Source organism: Neovison vison, chromosome 2 (assembly GCF_020171115.1).
Source record: "Neovison vison isolate M4711 chromosome 2, ASM_NN_V1, whole genome shotgun sequence".
NCBI lineage: Eukaryota > Metazoa > Chordata > Mammalia > Carnivora > Mustelidae > Neogale > Neogale vison.
In genome coordinates, this window is record NC_058092.1 from 239,658,122 (window position 1) to 239,679,995 (window position 21,874).

At 64.6% G+C, this 21,874-nt stretch overlaps 2 protein-coding genes across 3 annotated transcripts in view; one reads left to right on the top strand and one right to left on the bottom strand.

Annotated features, from left to right (window-relative positions):
• The window catches only part of INPP5A (inositol polyphosphate-5-phosphatase A), a 157,449-nt gene extending 144,801 nt beyond the window's left edge, over positions 1 to 12,648 (top strand). The window contains exons 13-16 of one of the 2 annotated variants that reach the window (XM_044240766.1): positions 7,721 to 7,832; positions 10,276 to 10,344; positions 11,073 to 11,109; positions 11,248 to 12,648. In XM_044240766.1, coding sequence (XP_044096701.1) covers positions 7,721 to 7,832; positions 10,276 to 10,344; positions 11,073 to 11,109; positions 11,248 to 11,297 — 268 coding nt within the window. In that variant the 3' untranslated portion in view covers positions 11,298 to 12,648. Of the gene's footprint in view, positions 1 to 7,720; positions 7,833 to 10,275; positions 10,345 to 11,072; positions 11,160 to 11,247 lie in introns of both variants that reach the window. The other variant, XM_044240767.1, reaches the window with a different exon arrangement.
• Positions 12,649 to 14,218: 1,570 nt separating this feature from the next.
• NKX6-2 (NK6 homeobox 2) lies at positions 14,219 to 15,385 on the bottom strand. The gene is made up of 3 exons (XM_044236723.1): positions 14,983 to 15,385; positions 14,725 to 14,897; positions 14,219 to 14,473 (listed from the first exon to the last, which is right to left on the bottom strand). The coding sequence occupies exons 1-3, from the start codon at positions 15,383 to 15,385 to the stop codon at positions 14,219 to 14,221; spliced, it is 831 nt and encodes a 276-aa protein (XP_044092658.1).
• Between the last annotated feature and the right edge of the window lie 6,489 nt (positions 15,386 to 21,874).

Here is a 21,874-nt window from a genome sequence, read left to right on the forward strand (position 1 = left end):
AAGGAACGCCCACTTGCTAGATGAGCAGGTAACTTTCTCCTTTCAGGGGACCCATGTGCACCTGTGCAGACCACGCCCCCCCACTCTTCCCACCACCCAAGAGCAATAAGCGATTCTCTTAAACAAATTATTTTTTCTTTAAATATGCGAAGTACTGCCTTCTCAGTTTAGCACTGGGGCCCTGAGAACTCTGGGCCCTGGGTGTCTCTGGGAACGTCAGGATCTTGGGCAGTCTCTGTGTCGGGGGTGGGCTCTGGGGGGCTTTTCTCAGGTGTGGAAGCTTTTCTGGGCTTTCCTCTGGTGTTCACAGAATTCTTGAGATGTGCAGCAATGACAGCCCGTTCCCTCAGAGCAGCCTGGCAGACGCGGCCCCAGGGTCTTAGAGGGCCCGGGGCAGAGAGGAGCAGGTAGAGGGGGCCTCGGGAGCTGCAGCTGGACCGGGGGCTCAGCCAGCTTCCGTCACTGGGGCGGCCGTGCCAGGCATTCTGGGGAGGGCACCTCAAGGACATGGAGGCCGTATCACGGGATTCCTCCCCACTTCTCTCTCCTTTTTTAGATCATGGGTGAAAATTCTCATCACTCCGGCATGTTCCGGGAAACTGTAACACAGGCGTGGGAGTGTCCAGGGGACACGTGGCCCCCTGTCATCAGACAGAATAGCTCTGCTCCTAGAACAGGCTCAAAAACCAGACGGTCTTTCCTGCGTGCTCCGCGAGGGACCCCATCCCCGCACCACATTCAGCAGTCACACGTGTGCAGGCTGGCAGAGGACCCCCCCAGTCCAGTGCACAGGGGACTCCCAGCTGCTCGTGGGCACGGGCTGGTGCCCCTCTGACCTCGGGGTCCAGGCTCTGGCTGAGGGAGCTGCAGCGGGAGTTGTGAGGGGAGGACTGGTAGGGACTGGGACAGTCTGGGACAGTCTGGGACAGTCAGGACCACAGCAGGACCAGAGGCGCATCCCCAGTGGTTCCCATCCATGGACTGACCAAGGGTGTCCCCCTCGGAGCCCCAACCCTGCTTCACAGGTCGTCACCTGCAGTCAGACGCACGTCAGGTCCGCCTGAGGTCCAAAGAGGTTCTGAGGGTTTGTGAAACTGCCTCTCCCTGGGTGTGGTAGGCCGGATGTCCTGAAAGGCAGCCCCTATTGGAAAAACTCGAGGATCTCCTTTCTGGGCTCTGCTGAGCTGGAGAGGACGGAGGCCTGGGGACCCACCTCGGGCAGAGGCTACGACCCTATGGACACATGGACCCTGCGCTGGCATCTGCTTCTGGAGTTTCTCTTAAACCTTGCCACCTTGCATGTCACTTGGGCACAGACCATGGAAGATGCCAGCAGGACGTGGTCAAGGCCCGCGGGGCCTGGTGGCCAGTGCCCCAGGGGGGTGAGCAGGCCCGCCACCAGCACGGGCAGCAGGGAGACCCGCCTACCTATACCCAAACCCGTCCAGAGTCTGGAAGGACAAGTCAGCCCTCACCCACGTCGGGTAATGGGGTCCTGGCTTGGGGGTCCTGGACTGATGTTACCTGGTGAAGAAAACACAGGCCTCCCTGGAGTAGTGGTGGTGACTTAGCCACGGCCGTGAAGCCCTGTCTACTTGTTGGGTCCTTTGCGCCCCTGGACAAGAGAAGGTGGTGACCGGGTGCCATGGGGGAGGTGCTCGAGAAAGCTGCCTGTGTATGCTGGGCTTCAGGGCACCTCCGACCATGTTCCCCAGGATGCCCCAGGTGGGCTGTACGCACGGGGGGTCACCCTGCCCTCCTCGAGGTCCGTGAGGTGCTGGACACAGCTGCTGCGCACAGATCTCCGCGGGGATCGCTTGGCTCGGGCAGTGGGAGAATGGCCCAGACCTGTGCCTGCCCCGTCCTGTGTGCCGTGGCCGCAGGGACCCACAGCAGGGTGCTGTCCGGGGCCATGCAGGTCGCATCGGCGAGACCCAGGAGTCCTGGGAGCCCGTAGGAACAGAGCACTCACCCTGGCTGGGGACAGGAGCGGTGACAGGAAGGGACGCCGAGGTCTCACCAGTCCTGACTTCACGGGTGCAAGCACTACTGGCTGGTCAAGTCATCAAATACTTTCCCTTTAATGAGGAAGTAAGAGTAATTCCTCCGAGGAAAGGTGGAAGTTTTCTAAGCAAACCAGCATCGCTCGGCCACCAGAGCCCAGCTTCCAGAGACCCTGGCGAGCTGCCGGGTCACCCACGCCTCCCCCGCCGCCCAGGCCACCAACCCTCCCCCTCCGAGCCGCCATCCCAGTCACCCACCCCTCCCCTGCTGTGCGGGTCACCCCTCCCCCACTGCCTGGGTCACACCAGGCCCCCTCCTTTGACTCTCTTGTCTTTGGAAGCCATGCCTGTGACCAGAGCCCCGGGGTGGTCATGTGGGGTTCGGAGAGCCGCCCGGACTGTGGGAGGAGTGGGCACAGCAGCAAAGTCCAGGAGAAGGACAAGCAATGAGGGTGGTCAGGGGCTCGGGACCTGCCGGGCATTGACTAGTGGTCGGGCTGTGTGTGCCCAGGTGGGTGTGCACGTGTGTGCATAGTGTGTGTGAGCTCACTTATAGGTGTGTGGGCATGTGCGCATGTACACGGGGATGTGTACACGGATGTGTATTCACCCCGTGCACTGCGTAGCCCCATGTGCCGGTGAGCATGTAGGTGTGAGCTCACGTGCAGGCGTGTGCTTGGACACATGTTGCCATGGTGTGTGCACGGTGTGTGTGTGTGTGTTGCCGGGGTGTGTGAACAGCCCAGAAGATCCCACCCCACACATCTCCATTCTGACAGAATGGCTATTCGCTGCGTCGGCCGTGAGGCCCAACGAGGCACCCTGTGTGTTCTCCGTGGCCCCGGCGGCACTCGGGTGTGTGCTGGGACAGACTTCTGCTCCCTTCTTGCTGCCAGGCTCCCAGCACTTTCTGGAAGGGGGCTGAGCCCGTGGGGCCGTGGCTGCCTCGGGCTGTGCTGCGTCTGGTCTCGGTGAAGCCTCAGAAACCGCGGGGCCCGTTCTCCGAGGGCGCCCGCCTGCTCCAGGGGCACGGTGGGAACGCGGGCCTGGGGCGGCCGCTCCTGGCTTTCAGAGCCTTTCTGCCCCCGTCCACGTGGCGAGGGCCTCGCACATAGATGGCGCGGCCGGGCCTCCCTGAAGGCCTCCCGTAGCACCGCGCAGAGCCAGCGGTCCCCTGGGGCGGCACGCCGTGACCAGAGTCGGCCTGGGCAGTGGGTTTCGCAGTGTGTCAGTACAGCGCACCTGTGCGCCCACAGACATTTCGTCAGTGGATGGGCCGTGTCGGGAGGGAGCGACTCTTCACAGAGACATCGGTCACCGTTCCCCGCCAGCTAACAGAACCTCACTCCCAGCGGACTAGAACTTAATGCCATAACTCACTAGAAAAGATGCTAATACTTCAGATGTTTATGGAGCTGTCGACTCTGTTCTTCTCCACCAAGGGCTCAGCGTGACGGCATCTTCCTGAGAGAGACGGCCCAGGGCTGTCGGTCAGGAAGCACAGTGCCGCGGCCTGGCTGGAATGGGCCCAACCGAGGGCCCAACCCTGCGCTCCATGGGGGCACTGTCCCCACTAGCAGGCCCAGGGACAGCATCCCCCCCACCAGATGCTGGTCTGTGATGCCAGATGGTGTGTCCCTGGGCCCCCAGCGGCGGACCATGAGCACGAGGTGCTACGTGTCTGTGACCTGCTAGTTCCTGGCTGCCGGAAGGGGTCGTTTGCCCACATGCACAACTGGCCACGTCACCAGCCGGGCCTCAGAACGCCAGATGGTACACGTCCCAGACGTCGGTGTGTCGGATGGCGCATCCCGCGGGGCCACTGAGCAGAGCACCGTGGACCGTGGCACCCGGGGCCCAGGCACATCCTCCAAAGCTCTGGGTTTTCCTTGAAAGCTTGAATTTTGTCATTGACAACAAATACACTGGCATATCCACCTGCAGAAGGAAAATGACTCATTTCATCCCTTCTTGAGAAAAGTCCCCTCTGATGTTCAGGTCTGAGTGACAACGGTCTCTGCTTTTCTGGCAAAACAAAGATGCTCCACGGCAATGAGCTGGACCGGCCGGCCAGGCGCGGCCTCCCAGGCTGGACAGTCCGTGCAGTGGCCGCGGGTTTCTTAGTGTGAGCCCGCCACGGTCCCCCGTGCCGCAGGCCACTGCTTCCGTCCGCCCGCGCAACTGCAGTGCCGGGAGGGCGGCCCACGGTGTGTCAGGATGGTACCTTCCAGCCCTGCCAAGGGAGCCAGGGACCCCGGGGCCCCGCATGGCACACTCCAAGGCCAGCCAGAACCTGGAAGAGCCAGAACGTGCACGGCGGCAGGATGGGGTCTCGCTGCTGCAGGAGAGCGGCGTGCCACAGCGGGTGCCACGGACCGCGTCCTACGAGCAGGTCTGAAGTCACGCCGTGCCCGAGGGGAGCCACACGTGCGCGCCGCCCAAGCTTCTGCATTCGTGGGACCAGTTGGCGGCTCTGGGGTCACGACCCCTGACTTTCCAGGCAGCAGCAGGAGGGTTGCCAGGTCCGTAGGGGTCGTGCGGGGGGTACGTGGGCCCTGCCCCGTGTGTGCGACGCTGTGTGGAGTCGATTGCGAGCAGAGGAAAACGGGAAAGGCCTGGACCTGCTCCTCAAAGCTCTCACGGGAATTTGCTTGTATAGGGAAAGTTGGATACGGATAGTCACGTGTTCCCAAAGGCAGACTACATGCACAGCGGGAAGGAGACCTTTCTACCGAGCAAAGTGATTACGGAACAGGACAAAGTCGTAGCTTTGGAAAAGGATGAAAGTCATCCGTGCCGCGGGGCCTGCGGGGGTGGGGGCGTGCGGCTGTCCCCATGGGGGCATTGGGATTTCCGTTAAGGGTTAAGAGGCTCTTTTCAACTTTGTTCTGGGCCCTCACCTCAACTCCAGCCGCCCGTGGTTCCTGTCGGCCGTGGCGTGTTTGGTTGTGACGTTAGGACGAGAAGGGGCACAGTCTGCCGTCTTCCAGGCCTGGTGATTGGGAAGGAGTCAGGACGTCTGTCTGTCGCGGGGTCCTGGTTGGACGTGGCCCACACAGGGGCACGGGTGGGCGTCAGAGGGTGGGCACAGCTGGAGGGGAGCTACTCGGGAAAGCCTGCCGCGGGGCGCAGGGCCGTGCCCAGGGGCCGGGGCAGTCCTTGCCGCCGACCCCTCCCCAGACAGCTCAGTGCTGCCGCGGCGCTGCTTACTTGGCCCAACCGTCCTTCGGGCTCCTGCCGTCTTTTCCAGGAGTGTCAGTAACAGGCGGCCTCTGGGGACCCCGGGGTCCTGAGCTGCTCTTGCTCTGACAGGCCCTGTCTACACCGCGGCGCCCTGGGTCGGTGGCCACGCACGCAGGCACTGTCCTCCGGCAGGGCTCCAAGGAGGGCTTCCGTCCCTGGGGCAGCGCCCCTGCCGCGCCCCCCGCGCTGGGGAGAGCAGGTACACAGTGTGCCGGTCTGGCTGGCGGCCCACCTCCCGCTTCCTCCTGCGCCCGGCGGCCCCCCGCGGCCGGCCCTGTAGACGCACACACAGCCGGGCTTTGTGCCTCCCAGGCCGTGGCGTCGAGGCCGCGTGCTTGCGGACAGGTGGGCGGTGGTTACTCTCTCACCGGGAGCTACGGCGGCTCTCCCCCACCGTGGGAGCACGGCCTGGGTGCTCGTCCCGTGTCCCCAGGCCGCCGGGATTTGCTTTCAGGTAAGCGTGTGTGCACGGCGGGCGTCCGTCCCTGTCCAACCCGGAGGTGTGCGGGCTGCAAACCCGCAGCGTTGGGCCCGGTGCCCTGTGCTTGCCGGTGGGGCCCACGCCTCTGCTGTGGGGGGAAGGTCCCCTCCTCCGGCCCTGGGGCTATGGGGGGAGGGCAGTGCCCCCACCAGCAGGACATCCCGGGACCAGCCGCTTTCTCCTTCTGAGTCAGCGGTGCTCATACCGGACTGTGGCCGTGGGTCCTGCCAGCAGCACGGGCCGGGCCCGCCGAGGCATCTCCTGTGGTCGCTACAGCATCGGGCGCGGAGCTGAGCTGCGGGTGGGGTCGGAGCACGTGGCGTTCGTCCCGTTGCCGGGCTGCACCGGGCCGGGACGACCGTCTGCCCCCTGGCAGAGGTCCCCCACCCAGCGGCTGCCCGCCCGCGGCTGCCCTCACCCCTGACCTCGGCCCCCAGCCAGGGCTCTCGTCCCATGGCTCAGCACGTTGTCTGGAAACTGGGGTGGATCCGTGTGGACTCCCGGCTCACGTAGCACGTCGTGGAGACAGCCTGCCGCCGGCCCGGGCTCGTGTCCCAGGCAAGGTTGTGCGTGCGAGGCCAGCAGTCCCGGAGGGCCGGTGTCGCTCCCCCACGGTCCCAGCTGAGCTGGGCGGCCCCCTCCCTGCAGAGGACTCCTCTGTCCACGCAGGATGCCGTTAGACGGGGGGGCTGGGTCGGTTTTGTTTTTAAGCATATTTGCTGCTTTGAGTTTTTAATCAAGTGAAGCGGTGACTCCCTGAGCAGCGGGGGTCCTCGGCCCCTGTTTCTGGTGAACATGGGGGACCCCGGTGGGACGGGGCGAGGCCGGGAGCCATTCGCTCTGGGCAGCCTGACAGCTGCAGCAGGATGGGGGTCTTGAGGCCACAGAGCAGCGGGACGGGCCAGGGTCCCCCCCAGACCAGGTGCCGCCACGGCCCCTCTCCCCGGCAGTGAGCGATGGGGAAGCCAAGTGGAGAACAAGCTTATTATGGTAATATAGTTACAATTCTAGTATATAATCCGGAACGGACCTAGAAGCAGGTTTTTACAAGAGCAGTTTAGACCGAGGATGGCTGTGTGTGAAACGCGTCACGCGGGTGTGGACGCGGCAGCCACCGCCACGCGCCCCCCACGGCTGGCTCTGAGGTCCTCGGCCACCACTTCAGTCAGTGCCAGCGCGTGCTCTTGGGGCGAGGCCAGCGGTTCTCAGGGACCGAGGAGGCCACAGGGTGGTCCCAGGGCGTTCTGGAAACAGGAGGAAGCCGCCCGGAGGGGGTCCGCCGGTGGCACCCCACATGCTTCTCACCCACGCTGTGTCACTTGCCTATTGGGGGGTTAGCTGTGGTGACTCTGTGGTCCCCAGGCGACCGTCAGGGCCTCTCCCGGGGGCTAAGCCGTGTTGGGGGGTAGGAAGGGGCGCCTGTGTGGCCAGTGCAGCAAGTCCGGGACATCCCAGGCCACGCCACAGCGATGAACCCCCGGCCCAGGCACCAGGCACTTGCCAAGACCAGATGCTGTGGTGGAGCAGGCTGGGTCGGGGCGCGGGGAGGGGGCGCGGGAGGGGGCGCGGGGAGGGGGCGCGCACCCGCGTCAGACCCCCGCGTCCAGAGGCTCCCTGGAGCCATGAGGGGACATCCGGGTGAGAGTCCCACAGCGGCGCCCCTGCATTCTCAGGCTACGCACTCGGCCGTCCCAGGACACAGGTGGGGAAGGAGGCCCGTCTGTCCGCTGACCACGTCCAAAACTAAAACCACAATGTCCTAGATGATGCCACTGGTTTGTCCCAAGATCCACTGCAGCTAAAATTCAAGTGAAAACTTGGATCGCGGGTTTGACTTTGTGTTCTGGAAACTTATCTACGTGGTTTCCCTGCCTACCTGGCCTGGCCACTCTGCGTGCATGGGAAGAGCCACACGGCCCTCCCCGGGGCCTCGGGGGACAGTGGGAGGTGGAGCCGCAGCCGGCCACTGACCAGGCGCCCTTGTATCCCCCAGCTACCCGTACAGCGAGGAGTCCGGCCAGGGCCAGCGGTACATGAACACCCGATGCCCCGCGTGGTGCGACCGCGTCCTCATGTCCCCGTCTGCCAGGGAGCTGATTCTGAAGGTAAGGGCCACAGTCGCCCCGGAACCAGCCACCCACGAGGGGCCCCGGGACGGGCCCAGACGTCCTCCTGCGGTGGGTCCTCGGCCACTTGAGACCCAGCGCCCGGGTCTGAGGGCCCCCAGGACACCCGCTGCTTTTCTGAACCCACAGCATGCATTCGCAGTCACCAGCTAGTGCTTCCAGAATTGTTTCGGTTTACTGTGTCCTCGGGAATCCAATGCGCTCTTGAACACGAACGCGCTGACGTAAAGCGCGTGAACACACGGGTCCGTCCTTCCCCGAGTTGTGAATCAAGAGCCTGATTCACATCTGGGCTCAACGTGGTAAAAACGGACGGAGACGTTCATGCTGCACTGGGGCTTGGGACGCTCAGGTCTCCTGTGGCTCATTTTCCAGAATTTCAGTGCCCACATTTTAACACAAAAGGAGTGTGTTCAGAAGAATCAGTATCTGAATTGGTTTGGTCAACGAGAAACCACGTGCAAGTACGTTGATCGATCCAGGGGGCAGGGTCACAGGCTGGTGGTCAGTGTTCAGAGAAGACGTGGGCATTCGGGGGACCCTAACCTGAGCTCTGTCTGTTTTAGGTTCCAGCCCCCACCCCCACCAGGACCCCTTGGCTGGCCTTGGGCCATACCGCAAGTCCTCAGCAAGGGACTTGGGGCACAGTGGGCAGGAGGGGTCACAGCCAGCAGGGCAGAGCCCCCCCACATGCCACCCCAGCTCCTAGCCCTGCCGTGCACACAGCCCGTACTTAGTGGGCACCGGCCGGCCTCTTCAGCGAGGGCCCAGCCATCCGTGTTCTTTCCTGAGCCCAGAGCACAGTGGGCACGTGGGGAGGGGCCCACGGGGGGCCTGGGCTGGGGATGGGGCCTTCGCTGGGTCTGCACAAGCTCACTCGTCAGCACTTCTGCCCCTGCACTATGTGTAGGGCCCGCCCCTGCCTGGGACACCCTCGCACCCAGGGCCCACTGCCGGGACAGCCCCCGGGGCCGCTTCCCCATGGGCCTCCCTGGCTGACGCTACACTGGGCGAGGACCATGAGCGCAGACCCTGGGAGCCTGCCTGGCACCCGGCCTTGGACATAGCCCTGCCCTCTCCGCTGGGCCCGCTTGCTGGCGCTCTGGGGACGGCCATGTGGGGTCCCACGGTGGCTCAGCCTCGCATGCCTGCCGGCCTGAGCACACGCGGTGTGCTGGGTGCACAGCCACAGCCAGAACGGGGCCCCCAGGGGCAGAGAAGAGACAAGCACCATGTGCAGGGGAAGCACCCGCACCCAAGGAAACGGCGTTTCGCAGGAAGGTCTTGAGTGCAGGCGGCCGAGCTGAACTCGTGCGGTGTCTGCGGCGCAGCCCAGGGGTGGGGAGTTTCCCGGGGACCCTCTCATGCTCACTCAGTCTTGGAGCTTCAGACGCGGGGGGGGGGGGGGCAGAGCTGGAGGGGAGGGCCTCCCCCCCCCCCCGCCCACGTCCCCCAGGCCCTCCCCGGGGGCAGCGGGCGGAGCCGACGCCTCGGGAGCCGCCGGGCCTCATCCATCATGGCACGGTCCGCTACCTCGTCATCATGTTCCGTTCTGCTTCCCCGGCCCTACAACACCGGCGGTGGCGGGCGGCTGTCGTTTGTTTGTGTCTCAAGATTATGCAGCTGGAAATCCACAATTTTATGCTGCCTTTGTAAATTACCGTGCTGCGTTTGATGAATGTCCCCGACTTCCGCGAGGCAGCCTTGCGGCCGTGAGGGATGGGAAGTGCTCACGCAGGCGGTGCCCGCGGTTGTGTTTTCATACTCCTGGCAGGCGACCCTGCTGGAAAGTTAATCTGACCTTAAGCTTCCTACCGCATTAAAGATAATTCAGTTTTAACGTCATGGTCTCGAGCTCCAGCTGCCGGTGGAACCATCCGGCCCCGTCGGAGCTGACTGACGGTGGGAGCGAACCCTCCAGTCGTACCCAAAAAGCTGGCGTCTGCGCGGAGCCTGGGACAGAGGCGCCGGGAGGGAGGGGCCGGCGCGTGCAGCCGTTAATTAACGTGCACGGTGCCCGGGGCAGAGGCGTCTGCTCTCCAGACAACACAGTTCGGGGCTGACAGAACCAGCTTCGAAACAAGCATGAATGGCGCAGACGGGCGCTGTGCACCACTCGGCTGTGCGGGGCGCGCCCGGGAAGAAGCTCACGGCTGTGCTCGTCGCCCGAGTACAGACCCTCTGCCCGGGGCACGTGCCAGAGGAGCGCTTGGGGGGCCCCCGCCCGACTCCTGTCTGGAAGCAGGAAGAGCCCGGGCCTCCCAGGACTTCCAGAACGTTGTGCCTGCTGGCTGGGGGCTCCCTCCGAGGCGCTGGCCGGAGAGCAGCCGGCAGGTGGCAGGGGAGGGCGGCGGGTCGCTCGGGCTCCCGGAGGACGGCCACTCCCACCTTCCCACGCGGGTCTCTCTGTTTGTTTTTCCAGTCGGAGAGCGAGGAGAAGGTTGTCACCTACGACCACATCGGGCCCAATGTCTGCATGGGGGACCACAAGGTGACGTGTCCGTGTTGCGTGTGGCTGGAAGGTGGGGGGCGTGGGCCAGGCTGGGGCTCCTCCTACGGCCACACAGCACTTGCCGAGTTGGTCTGTGTTTACTTAATTGCAGTAAAATACCACAAGGTAGGTAGGTAGGTAAAGAAGGCAGAGAAGACGGGTCACGGTAGAATAAAATACAGAATTTTACTGTTTGTAACAAAATACCGTCTACAGCTGGCGATTTCCGAAGGTCATTCTTCCAGTGTGCACGTGGGACGCTGTGACGGCCTTCTCACGGCAGCGAGCGCAGACGCCGCCCTTGAGGGGGGGACACTGAGTGTTTGTGTGCGGACGCGCTTTGTCTGCAGGGGCGCCCCGCAGCCTCACGGAGGCCAGTGCCCGCCTGTCTTACCTCCAGGCAGATGGGAGACGTCCGCGCTGTCCCGTGTGCAGGGCCTCCGGGCCATGATCCCTGGGCGACTCGTCCTGACGCGGGGCCCCCCCGCACGGGCGCCCAGTGGCAGCGCACCGGGCCGGCACTCTGTCCTTCCCCGGGTCGGGGTTTGCGCAGTCATCTGCACGAGCATCGCCTGGAAGTCCTGCCCTTCACAGAAGTCGAGCCACAGCTCCGGTCGGAGGGTGCCGGCGTCCTGCACACCAGGCCCGGGGGAGGGCAGGATCTGGAGTCGGGGGGTCAGGGCCGGCCCATGGCCGTGGGGTCTGACTCCTGTCTTCTCCCACCGCAGCCCGTGTTCCTGGCCTTCCGCATCGCGCCCGGGGCAGGTAAACCTCACGCCCATGTGCACAAGTGTTGTGTCGTGCAGTGACGTGTGGTAAATATGACTCCTTCCCTTGGCTTCACCTTTTCTCAGCTTTTCCTGGTGTGTTTGTTCCTTTAACGAGTGACCAATTCCACGGCAGGGAAGCGATGCCAGCGACGCCAGAGGGCCCTTCGCGAGACCCCCCTGTAGCGCGAAGAGCCGGTGGAAGTCCCGTCCACTGAAACCCGCCCGAGCGCCACCCGCTAGAAGGCCGGCCCCACACTTCGCTTCAGCCTCCGGACCGTTCCGGAACAGCCTCACATACCTCACTGTCTTGTCTGTTCATGTGACATTAAGTAGAAACATTGGGTTTTTGTAACAAGTCACCGTCCTGTTGCCAAACTCCATAGACCGGAGAGGGAGTCTGAGAGTTCAGAGTTTCCATTTCTAATCACTGTCAGCGTGGGAAGAGCTTCGCTGGCGTGGAAGCCCCACAGGTGTCCCACGTCCCCCTCTGCCAGCTGGAGGAGTGCCCGGGGGTGAGGCGACAGGCAGGGGCTCTTTGCGACTCAGGCAGTGTGGCCACTGTGAGGAGAGCAAGGGGCCCTGGTCTTCGCGTTGGTGGCTCCCTTCCGTGTTATTTACTGCCGTGTTACATGGTTTTAGAATCACACTGCAGCTGCTTTCCATTTTTATATATATAAATATATATAAATATATACTTTTTAAAAATAATTTATAAATCTTACCAAAACTTATGCTAAATATACTTTCCAGGATGAATGCTTGCGAGGGTCCTGTCGGCAGGTGGGGCGGAGGCCAGGAGTTCAGGGACGTGTACGTCTGCGCAGACCCATCGGGCCAGGCGGCCGCACGGTGCCGTCCTGGGGGCACGTGTACACTTGCAGACCTTACTCCTAGGCCTTCTCTTCTGTGTAACATTAAGAACCGAATGTGAAGTTTATAGCTAGCTCGGGTGTACCTTTGAAGAATTTTGTAAACTGTTTCGTCTTTTGTTACTGTTCTATGGTGCCAAGTGTTTGACATAAAACAATAATATCATGGGAGAAACAAAATAGGCTAGTCTGCTTCCGATAGAAACCGCTTTTAACACAGGCTGTCTGTAGATCTCTTAAGAGAAGCAAAACCGTGAGTTTCCGTGGCCGCCACGGCGGCCAGCCTCCGGGACACCCCGCTGCGACCCTGTCCCCCAGCACGAAGCACAGCATTACTAGCCCATGCGGAGCCTGCGGGTCGGACACAGCGTGTGTTTTATTGATCTGCTTTAGAACACTACACAACTCCTGGACTGGGGGAGGCCTTAGATGCTCGTTTTTGGGCAGATCACTACCGTCGCAAGCGATCGGGCATCCGCTTGCCGAATCCGTTCTGGCCGGTGCGGCCGGCTGGGGGCCGTGGCCGCTCTGCTCTGTCCACGCGCCCCACGGCAGGCCCGCCCCACGGCTTCTGTGTAACGGGGTGTCAGCTGTTGGTCACTGTGGAGGCCTGTAGAAATGACCGCTCCGGTTCCTAAGCAATAAAATTGATCATGGTGAAAACAGTTCTGTGTCCGCTTTGTTTCTCTGCCTTCCCGGGTCCCATCTCCTTTGAAATGCTAAGTAACGGGAGGGCCCTCCTTTGTGGGCTGTGACTTCAGATGGGGCTCACCAGAAATCCCGGAAGGTCATTCTATCAGATGTGCTACACAAAACCGAGCCAGTACTTAAGTGCAGAAAAATAATCCTTTGGATTTGTCAATGTAGCAGTAACTAATGGGAATTGCCCCTCAGCATTTAAAGATGAGATTATAAAAATGCACTGCCTTCCTCAAAACTCTAAAACTGGAAATTCCTTTGCTCTTAACTTGAGCAGAGAGAATGGTTCACTGATGGAAATAAAATACATTTCAATATTGCTCCATTAAAAAGACCAGCCGCTGGCTCAAAAGAAATGTCTTTTTTAAAACTGATGGTGTGGCCACGTGGCATAGAGCAGAAAACGTCAGGCTTTAACGTTTCTCTAACATTTTTGGAACTGCCTTCAAGGAGAAACCTCATAGTGATGTAATCACTTCTTTTTAATTTTTTAAAATTAAAGCTCAAGAGTTGGGCACAGTCGGTGCAACCACGCAGAGCCCCACAGAGCCCCAGAGTGTGGAGAAGAGCCGCTGGCCCATCCCTGCCCAGGGAGCCGGGCTGCGAGGGCCTCCGGGTGGGAGGGAGGGGGAGTGCGGCTGTCCTCGGAGGGCGGGCTGGATTACTGGGGATTTCTGTCTGGTGTCCCGGTCTGAGTCAAACAGCAATTTCTGCAGATCAAAGACTACAGAACCGGGCTGCGGAGGAGCTTAAAATCTGCGAGCTCCGCGCTGAGCCCGCACTTGGAAACCTTTAGCTGCCAAGATGTTTTAAGGTCTGCGTAATCGCCTCCGCGCGAATCGCGGCGCTGATCCGCCCCTCGCCCGCCCCGGGACTTCAGAGAAGAGCGACGCGCGGTGGGTGCTCACCTGCTGCGAACCTCCACCACTGAGCCGGTCCCGCAGCCCGGGGGAGGGCGCGGGTGGGAGAGCGCGCCGCACCTGTCGCCGCGCGCGCACCTGCCAGCGCCGCGCCCCTGCCCCGCTGCGTTTCCATCCGCCGCCATCGGCTCCGCTGGGCGCTCGCTGGCCTCATGGGCTCCTCCGGCGCTCCGGGGACGGCCGAGGGGGTCTCCGGGCCGGGGTCGCCCTTCCCCGCGCTGAGCCCTCGCTGTCCCCTCGCTCCTGCGAGCTGCCGCTGCCCATGCCTGCAGACACGCGGGCCGGGGTCGCACCGCGCGCCTCGCCGCTAGCCCGGCTCCGCGGGGACTTAGGCTGCTGCAGGGGTGGGCAGGGACCCGCGGGGGAGGTGGGAACGGGGTTTGCGAGAAGGAAGACACACGCGGTGCAGCCTCCGGAGCCGCGGCTCCACCGGGGACGTGTTAAATAATTTATTGATTATACAAAGTGATTCCGCCCGGGACGCGCGGCCCCGAGCCCTCCCGAGCCCGCGCCGGACGCTTTATAACTTATTCTGTAAAAATATATATACACACGGGCGGGCGGCGGCGAGGGGCGCCGCCCGCCCCGACCCTGGTTGCTCCGGCCGCGCCCGTGCTCACAAGGCGTCCCCCGCGCCGCCGCCGCACGGGCTGACCAGCGCCAAGTTCGCGGGTTTGTGCTTCTTGAGCAGCCGCGTGATCTTCTCGTCGTCCGAGTTGGGGTCCAGGGGCCGGTTGTACTCGTCGTCGTCCTCCGCGTCCGAGCCGCCCACCTTCAGCTTCTCGGCGTCCGAGTCCTGCTTCTTCTTGGCCGACGCCATCTCCGCCGCGTGCCGCTTGCGCCACTTGGTCCGGCGGTTCTGGAACCACACCTGCGGCGGAGGGAGAACGTCAGACGGCACCGCGGCCGCCCCCGGCCCGTGCAACGCGAGACCCCGCCGCCCGCGTGGACCTGCAGGGGCGGCGGAGGCCGGCACCCCGGCCTGGCCGCGGAGCAGCAGCGCTCCCGGGGCTGGGCCCGGGGCGGGCTGGCGGCCGAGCGCACACGGTTCGCTGGACGCGGGCGCCGAGGCGACTTGGCGCGGCGGGGCCCGCGGGAGGCCGCCCCGCACCATCCGCTCACCTTGACCTGGCTCTCGGTCATGCCCAGGGAGTAGGCGAGGCGCGCGCGCTCCGGGCCCGCCAGGTACTTGGTCTGCTCGAAGGTCTTCTCCAGCGCGAAGATCTGCTGGCCCGAGAAGGTCGGCCGTGAGTGCTTCTTCTTGCCGTCCTTGTCCAGGACCCCGCCGCCCTGGGCTGCAGAGGAGGGCGGGTGAGCTCGGCCGGCCGCCCCGCGCCCCGCGCCCCAGGCCCCGAGCCGCTCCCCGCGCGCGCCACCTACCCGGGCCGGCCAGGCGCGGGTCCCTCCAGGGCGAGCCCTGCACCACGCCGGGCCAGAAGATGGGCGGGCGCCCGGGCAGCTCTGCCAGCGGCTTGGGATAGCCGCGCGCCACGGCCGCGGGCCCGAAGTAGACGCCGGCCGACGAGGCGAGCCCGTTGAGACGGGGCAGGCCGCCCAGGAGGCCGCCGCCCGCCGCGCCCACCGGCCGCCCCAGGATGTCGCTGATGCCGTGAGGGGTGCCGAGCGGCAGCTGCGCGCCCAGGCCTCCCAGCGCGGGCGCCTTGAAGCCGGCCGGGCCCTGCAGCGCGTAGGGGAACAGCGACGTCTTCATCTCGGCCATGTTGTGCAGCGCGGCCAGCGGCGCGCTGCTCAGCACGAACGCGCCCGGGCGGTTAGCGTCCATGGGCGCCGCCGCCTCCGGCCCGGACGCCCATCCGGGCCCCGCCGCCGCCGCCGCCGCCCGCGCCCGCCGGCCCAGGAAGTTTGCGCGCGGCCCGGGGCGCCGGCTGCAGCGGGGCGCTCGGGGCGCGGGCGCCGACGGCCCCGGGAGGCGCGAGGGCGGCGGCTCCGGCGCGGTCTGGGCGGCGGCCGCGGGGGTCAGCGGGGCAGCGGCGGCGGCGGCGGCTCCGGGGCCGATCGGAGCGGCGCCGCGCGGGCCGGACGCGCTGATAACCGCGGGGGCCCCCGCGCGGCGCGCGCGCTGATTGGCTGCGGGCGCCCGCGGCCCGGCCATTGGCCAGCGCCCCGCCCGTCTGCGCGCCCCCGCCGGCCGCGCACTCCATGAAGGGCCCATTAGCGAGGCAGGTGCCTCCCCGGCTGTAAATTTGCCCCCTGATTTATCTCCCCCGGGACGAAATAAATCCCGTTGGATGGGAGTTTAGTTAGGCAAAGGTTTTAATGGGAAATCAGGAAAAAATACGAGAACATATTTTATCGCCCGAAAGAATGCAGATTTGAGGATCCGCTCAGCACGCTCTGTGCGCCCCATTCCGTGAAGAGCCCCAGGTGCGCGGCGCGGGGAGCCAGGCGGCGCCGTCGTGGGGGCACGGCCGGAGCCTCCAAACCCGCCCCGGCGGCTTCCCGGCCGCCCCGGGCTAAGGTGTCAGGAGTGCCCGAACATTTGGGGGTAACTTTCTGTGGGACGCAGACGCGGGGGAACGCTGGACCGCGTAGTCCACATGCCGAAGGGCCAGCGCGAATCTGCCCGGCTTTCACCGGCACTCCGCGGCGCGCTGCTGGGGCCCATCCCGGGGCCACGCGCGAGGCCGGCGACTCGCGGGCGCTGCCAGGCGGACAGTTCCCGGTCCCCTCTCAGCCCGCGGCACTGCCCTCTGCCCGGCCGGGGCGCGGGGACAGTGCGGGCCTGCGGCGCAGCCTTTCCCTGTCGCGAATTCGCAGCTTGGCTCCGGGAGGCAGCCTGAGCCTCAAGCTTCGACCCGAACCCCCGACCGAGCCCACAGGCCGCGGTCTCGTGGAGCGCCGCCCGAGACCACAGAGCAAGGACCAACCGGGCTCAGAGCCCAGGACGCAGGGCTGGCGGCGGCCACGTGCAGGGCCTGGACGGATGCGCTCTCCAAGTGCCCTGGGCACAGCGGGGGGCCTTCACAGGGGCCCGGGGGTGGGGGTGGGGCAGCTGTTCCCTTCCGGCAGGGAAAGCCCCCCAGCGCGTCGCATGGCTGTGGGATTCAAATTAGATCGCAGTGGACCCTGGGCGCCCGCAGAGAACAGGCGCGGAGTGAAATGCTGGGCGTTGGGCCTTCACCCTTTCGCGTGGGGTGTCACGTTAACCCTGTGGGCTCTTACTGTTACTCACTGCCTGCTCGGGACAGGACGCGAAAGCCAGGGAACACACGGCATTGCTTGGCCAGGGGTGGGCAGAGTGAGCCAGGCCGGCCTCTCCGGGGCCTCCTGCGGTTTGTCAGCAACGACTTTCCGGTTTCACGGAGCCCGCGGGGGCGTGCACGGTATGAATGAAGGCCAGCGTCCCGGCTCCGTGCAGGGACCCAGCGTCCGCTCCCACGGTGTCCTTTGGGGCTCTGTTTTCGTTTTGGGCAGTTAGTGGTGGGGTCTTGGCTCTGAGGGTCCCTGCGCCAGATCCAATCGGACAGCCACTGGCCTGTGGGGCTGGGCGGGCCTTCGATGCTCACCCCCGGATCGGGGCTCCGTGCTGCGGGGTGAGGCTGCGGGCGCGGGGGGCCCTCAGCTTCGTGTGCGGTGCCGTTCCTCTCTCCCCGCGTCTTTCCCCGGCCGCACCTGCCCCATCCCGGTGTGGCCGCCCCGCAGGCTCTCTGTCCCGGCGGAGGCTGACCCCCAGGACACTGGCAGTGCCCCTCTGGGACTCCCGGGACTCCCGCGCAGCTTCTGGCGGCAGGTCACTCCGCCGCGAGACCCGCCCCGTCTCGCTTAGAACACTCCCCACTTCCTCGGAGCAAGCAGCAGCCTGTGTGCGCCCCGACAGCCTGGGCTCAGGGACACTCTCCCCGCAGGACTGGGCCCGCTCTGGGCTCCCCAAACCCCCTACCCCCGGCAGAAGCTTGGTGGCCCAAGCTGGGGCTCCAGCGGGGGCGGAACCAGTGGGCGGAGCCGTGTAGGGGCGGGGTCGCGTCCCTCCCCTGGTCCCCCTCTTTGCTTAACTCTTGGATGGGCGGGGGCGACCAGAGGCTGCAGCGGGGCGGAACTGGAGGGGCGCGCCGGGGCGGGACGACAGGGGCGCACTCTCCTTCCAAAGGGTGCTGGCGGCTCTGGCTCAGAGCGCGGATCCCGCCGCTGCGCTCTAGGCGGGAGCCTGACAGCCGTTTTTTGTTTTTGTTTTTGTTTTACCGCGGAGGAATAAGAGCCCCCAAGTCGCTGTCCTGCGCCTCAGCGACCCTGGATCTGTCCACGTCGCTGCGCCCTCCCTGGGCTCCGGAGGGAAGGCTTGCGGTCGCGAGTGCGGCGGCGTCTCCTCTGGCCTCTGCGAACGCGGCCCCCGGGGGAGCCCGTGGCCGAGGCTGTAGCACAGGGGCCGGAGGGAGAGTGCGCGCTGGGGGAGTGAGGTGCGCGGTGCCGGTCTCGGCGCTCTCCCCAGCCATCCAACCTTGCCAGGCGCTCCGGGGTTCGGGGTTCGCAAGCCAGCGACCCGGACGGTTTCCACTCTCCTGGACCCTCGCCTCGGGTCCCACTCCCTCCAGTGCCCCTGTCCCCGGTGTGGAAGGCTCCCTGCCTGACACCTCTGACCCGCGCCCCTTCCACCCGCTTGCTGGGGCTCCTACCCGCACCCCCTTCAGTTCCTTCTTCCCTCCGGGGAAGGTCCGAGGCGGCCTGCGGGGAAGAAACGCCCCTGGGCTCCCAGCGTTGATCCGCCCCAGAGCGGAGAGGTTAGAGAATGCCACCTTCTGGTCTTGAAAACGTCCTACAAAGGAAGATGGGGCTTTCCCTGCAAACTTACACGTGGTCGGAAGGCGGAGAGCCGGCTGTTTGGTACAGGCTTTTATGCACCCCGCATGTATTTTTTCGCACCTACTGTGTGCCAGGCGTGCCCTGGGAGGGCCCCGCTAGGCAGTGCAGGCGTCCGGGGTGGGGGGGTAACAAACCTTAGAAGAGAAGCTTCAGCAAGAGCCTGCGGGAGGGGGGGTGGTCAGCACAGGTGGTCTCAGGTGTGCTGGCAGCATGGCTCCTTGGGGGAAGGTGGGACACCGGACGGGAGCTTGGATTCTGGCTCCACCAGTGAGGAAGCAGTGAGTCCTCTAAGACTCTGTCAGTGAAGGGGACATCACAGGTCCCTGAGCTGCCACCTGCCCCAACCATGACCGCTCTGGGCCGGGCTCTCTGGAAGCTGCCGCCCCCCACCCCACAGCACCCCCCCCCACCCAGCAGAGGGCTTTATTCCCACAGCTCTCAACCACCTGCGTGATGAGACCCCGCAGTGGGGTCTGATTCAGGGGTTGCTAACCCAGGAGGCCGTGAGCCAAAAGAAGGAAAGGGACCACTGAGGTGACCCAGATGTGACCTGCAGCCGCAGAGCCCACAGGGTAAGGGAGGACATGGGGGCCCCAGGACGCTGGAGCCCAGGCCCAGGAGGCCACAGTGTTGTGGCTGCTCAAGAAGGAGGAGCTAGAGCAAATCCCACCCCTTCCCCCACCAAAAACGCCCCCACTGCAAAGAGCCTCTGCTGGCAGACATCACCTAGCCTGCCCCTGCCCTTGATGGAGGAGTGACCAGGGGCTGCCTAAAAGGCCCTGCATTGGGCAGGACAAGCATTAGGAGGAGCTAGCTGCTCCCGCTCATCCCGCCTACCCCTACCCCCACACGCTGCTGAGCAGGGTCCCCTGGATCCAGTCCCAGAAACACCCAAGGCCCCTCTGCCCAGCAGCATCTGCTGAGTGACCGGCTCTGGGCGCGGCGGCCTGTCCGCATCCAAGTCAGCAAGGACTCTACATGCTCAGGTGTTTCGGGGGCTGATAAAATGCTCCGGATGAAGGGATGGACACACATCTGGGTCCCAGGCTTCAGAGCTCTGTGTCGGGGTCCTGGAGGAGTCTGGGCTTCCCCAGGGATAGAAACCAGCGAGGGTCCCCTGGGTGCCCTGAACCACAGGGCATCTTGGGCACGGAGAGGTGGGCAGGAGGAGGCTGGCAGGGTCTGCGAAGGCCGGGACCCTCGGCAGCTGGGAGGGGCCCTTGGAAGGGGGTCCCAAACTTGTGCTAAGGAAGGGGTGAGGGACTGGGAGCAGGCTTGGGGTGCCGGGGAGCCCCAGCTGCCCTCTCTTTCTTGGCCAGGAATCTGGGCAGCAGTAAGGGGGGTGGGACCTAGATGGCCAAGGGGACACCTCCCCCAGTGCTCCCATGAACCCTGCCTTGCCCCTCCCTGCACCCCCAGCTCCTCCCCCTCACTCCAGGGCCTTTCTTTGTTTAAAAGCCACGCACCGAAAACTTCCCATCCACAGAATTACCTGCCTGTTCCTGGTGTCTTGCCTTGGGGGCTTCACTCCCCTCCTCTGCGAGTGTGTGCAGCCCCCCACACAAGGGCTCGACTGGAGGGGTCTTCACATCTGCACACCTGCTCCCCACGCAGGGGGGTACGGGCTGCGTGCAGGCTGTGACCTGTGACTGGCCATACAACACGGGGTCACCTCTGCTTCGGGGACATGAGTCCACAGACCTCTCAGGGTTGCAGGTGCCTCCTTCCTCCGCTGACACGCAGCCAGTTACGGCCCCCGTCACCAGCCTCTCGTGAGCATCTTATGAGGGGGGCAGCCCACCCTCCTTGGGCAGAGCGTCATGGCTCACTCTTGGCTTCCTGACCTCTGCAGTCACGATGGCCCCTCCAGGTGGTCTGTCTTCCTCTTGCACTTCCGGGGTCCCCCCCTTGGGACCCACACACTCCGCAGAGACAGCCCACAGGCTCCAGCCCAGGGGACACCTACAGCCAACAGCTGGAGTGAGCTCCCCTGCAGAGGGAGTTTGGAGCCCAAGATGGGATTCCCGGTGGGCTGGTCCGCGCCAAGGTCGCCAAGGTCGCAGCAAACCTGAGCCCTGCCGCTTTGTTCGGTGGTCCGGCTTCTGAGAGGCGCCGACTCTCCCAGAGCCCCGTGCCCCCGCCCCCACACCCGTGGGCCACATTCCAGAATAGGTCAGGCTGCAGCCCCCTCTCCACGCCCAGCACCCAGCGAGAGGGACCTGCCACTCCCTGGGACCCGGGCCATGCTGGAAACCAACCCCTCCCCTGTGCCGTGAGGACACAGGGTCCAGGCCAGGGGAGCTCTGCAAAGCTGCCCAGGTCCCAGTCACAGGAGGGCCCCCCAGGAGGGGCCGCCCCACATCAGGACTGCAGAAGCCAGTCCTCAGGGTGGCCGTCACACCGCGTCTCAGAAGCCCTCTTCCGGGGTCCCAAGAATCTTGTCTCCTTGAGGAAAGGACAAAGGGAAGTGGCCGTAAATCACAGCTCAGAGCTCATTCCGCAGGGCTGCGCGGGCCCCAGATGTGCAATCGTGGGTAATGAGCTCTCTCCCGGGGGCTGCTCTCCCGGGGGTGGGGGCGTCTGACTGCGAGCCAAACGTGCTAATTGAGCGCCACGTGAAAGATTTGTGTTAGGGCCTCTGCTCTGTGGCCGTCGCTGTGCTCCCCAGACGGGACGGGACTGGCCAGGTGGAGGCTTCCAGAAGGGCTCTTGGCTACCGTCCAGGCCCGGTCCCAGCCCCCGCATCGTGGGGGCATCTTGGCAGCCGGCCTGGCTGTGCCACGGCAGCACCTCCCCAGGGGACGGGTGGCGTCCGCCCCTCAGGTGCCCCTTTCTCCTTGTGTGTCCAGCAGGCCTTAGCCACGTGGAAGGGGCTGCCCTCACCCCTGGGGCTGCCTCTGCCCCTCCCTGCGCGCAGGGCCCAGGCTCCCTGACTTGAACCACCTTGTCTGCTCCCTCGTAGCCCTTAGGACCTGCCTGTCGCTTGAGTGGGTACAGCCCCTGGTTGCCTGTAATGGGAAGTGCCAGGGCCCCTAGTGGGTCACAGAGTGACTGAGGCACTCGGCTGGGGGCGGGGCCTGCTTTCCAGGAGACAGGACAGTTTGGAGGAAGCTGGGGGCCCCCAGAGTTCCGGAGGAGGATGTCAGGGTTCTGCCTCCGGCGAAGGAATGCCTCTGATGAGAGCCAATTTGCTTTCTAGGGGTTACTGAGCACCGAGGGTGGGGAGGGCTGGACCCCAGCCAGGAGAGGGTCTCAGGCAAGAGCGCTGGGGCCTGTCCCATTCTCCCAGTGATGGGGCGTGCAGGGGCCTTGGTCTAGGAGACCCTAGTGTTTGCCCTAGCCTGGTGGGTGTGCTGTCCCATAAGATCCAATAAGTGGGGAACATCCAGGCTGCGGAGAACAGCTCCTCTGACTCCGGGGGACGCACCTGCCGTGTGAGGCTCTATGCACCCCC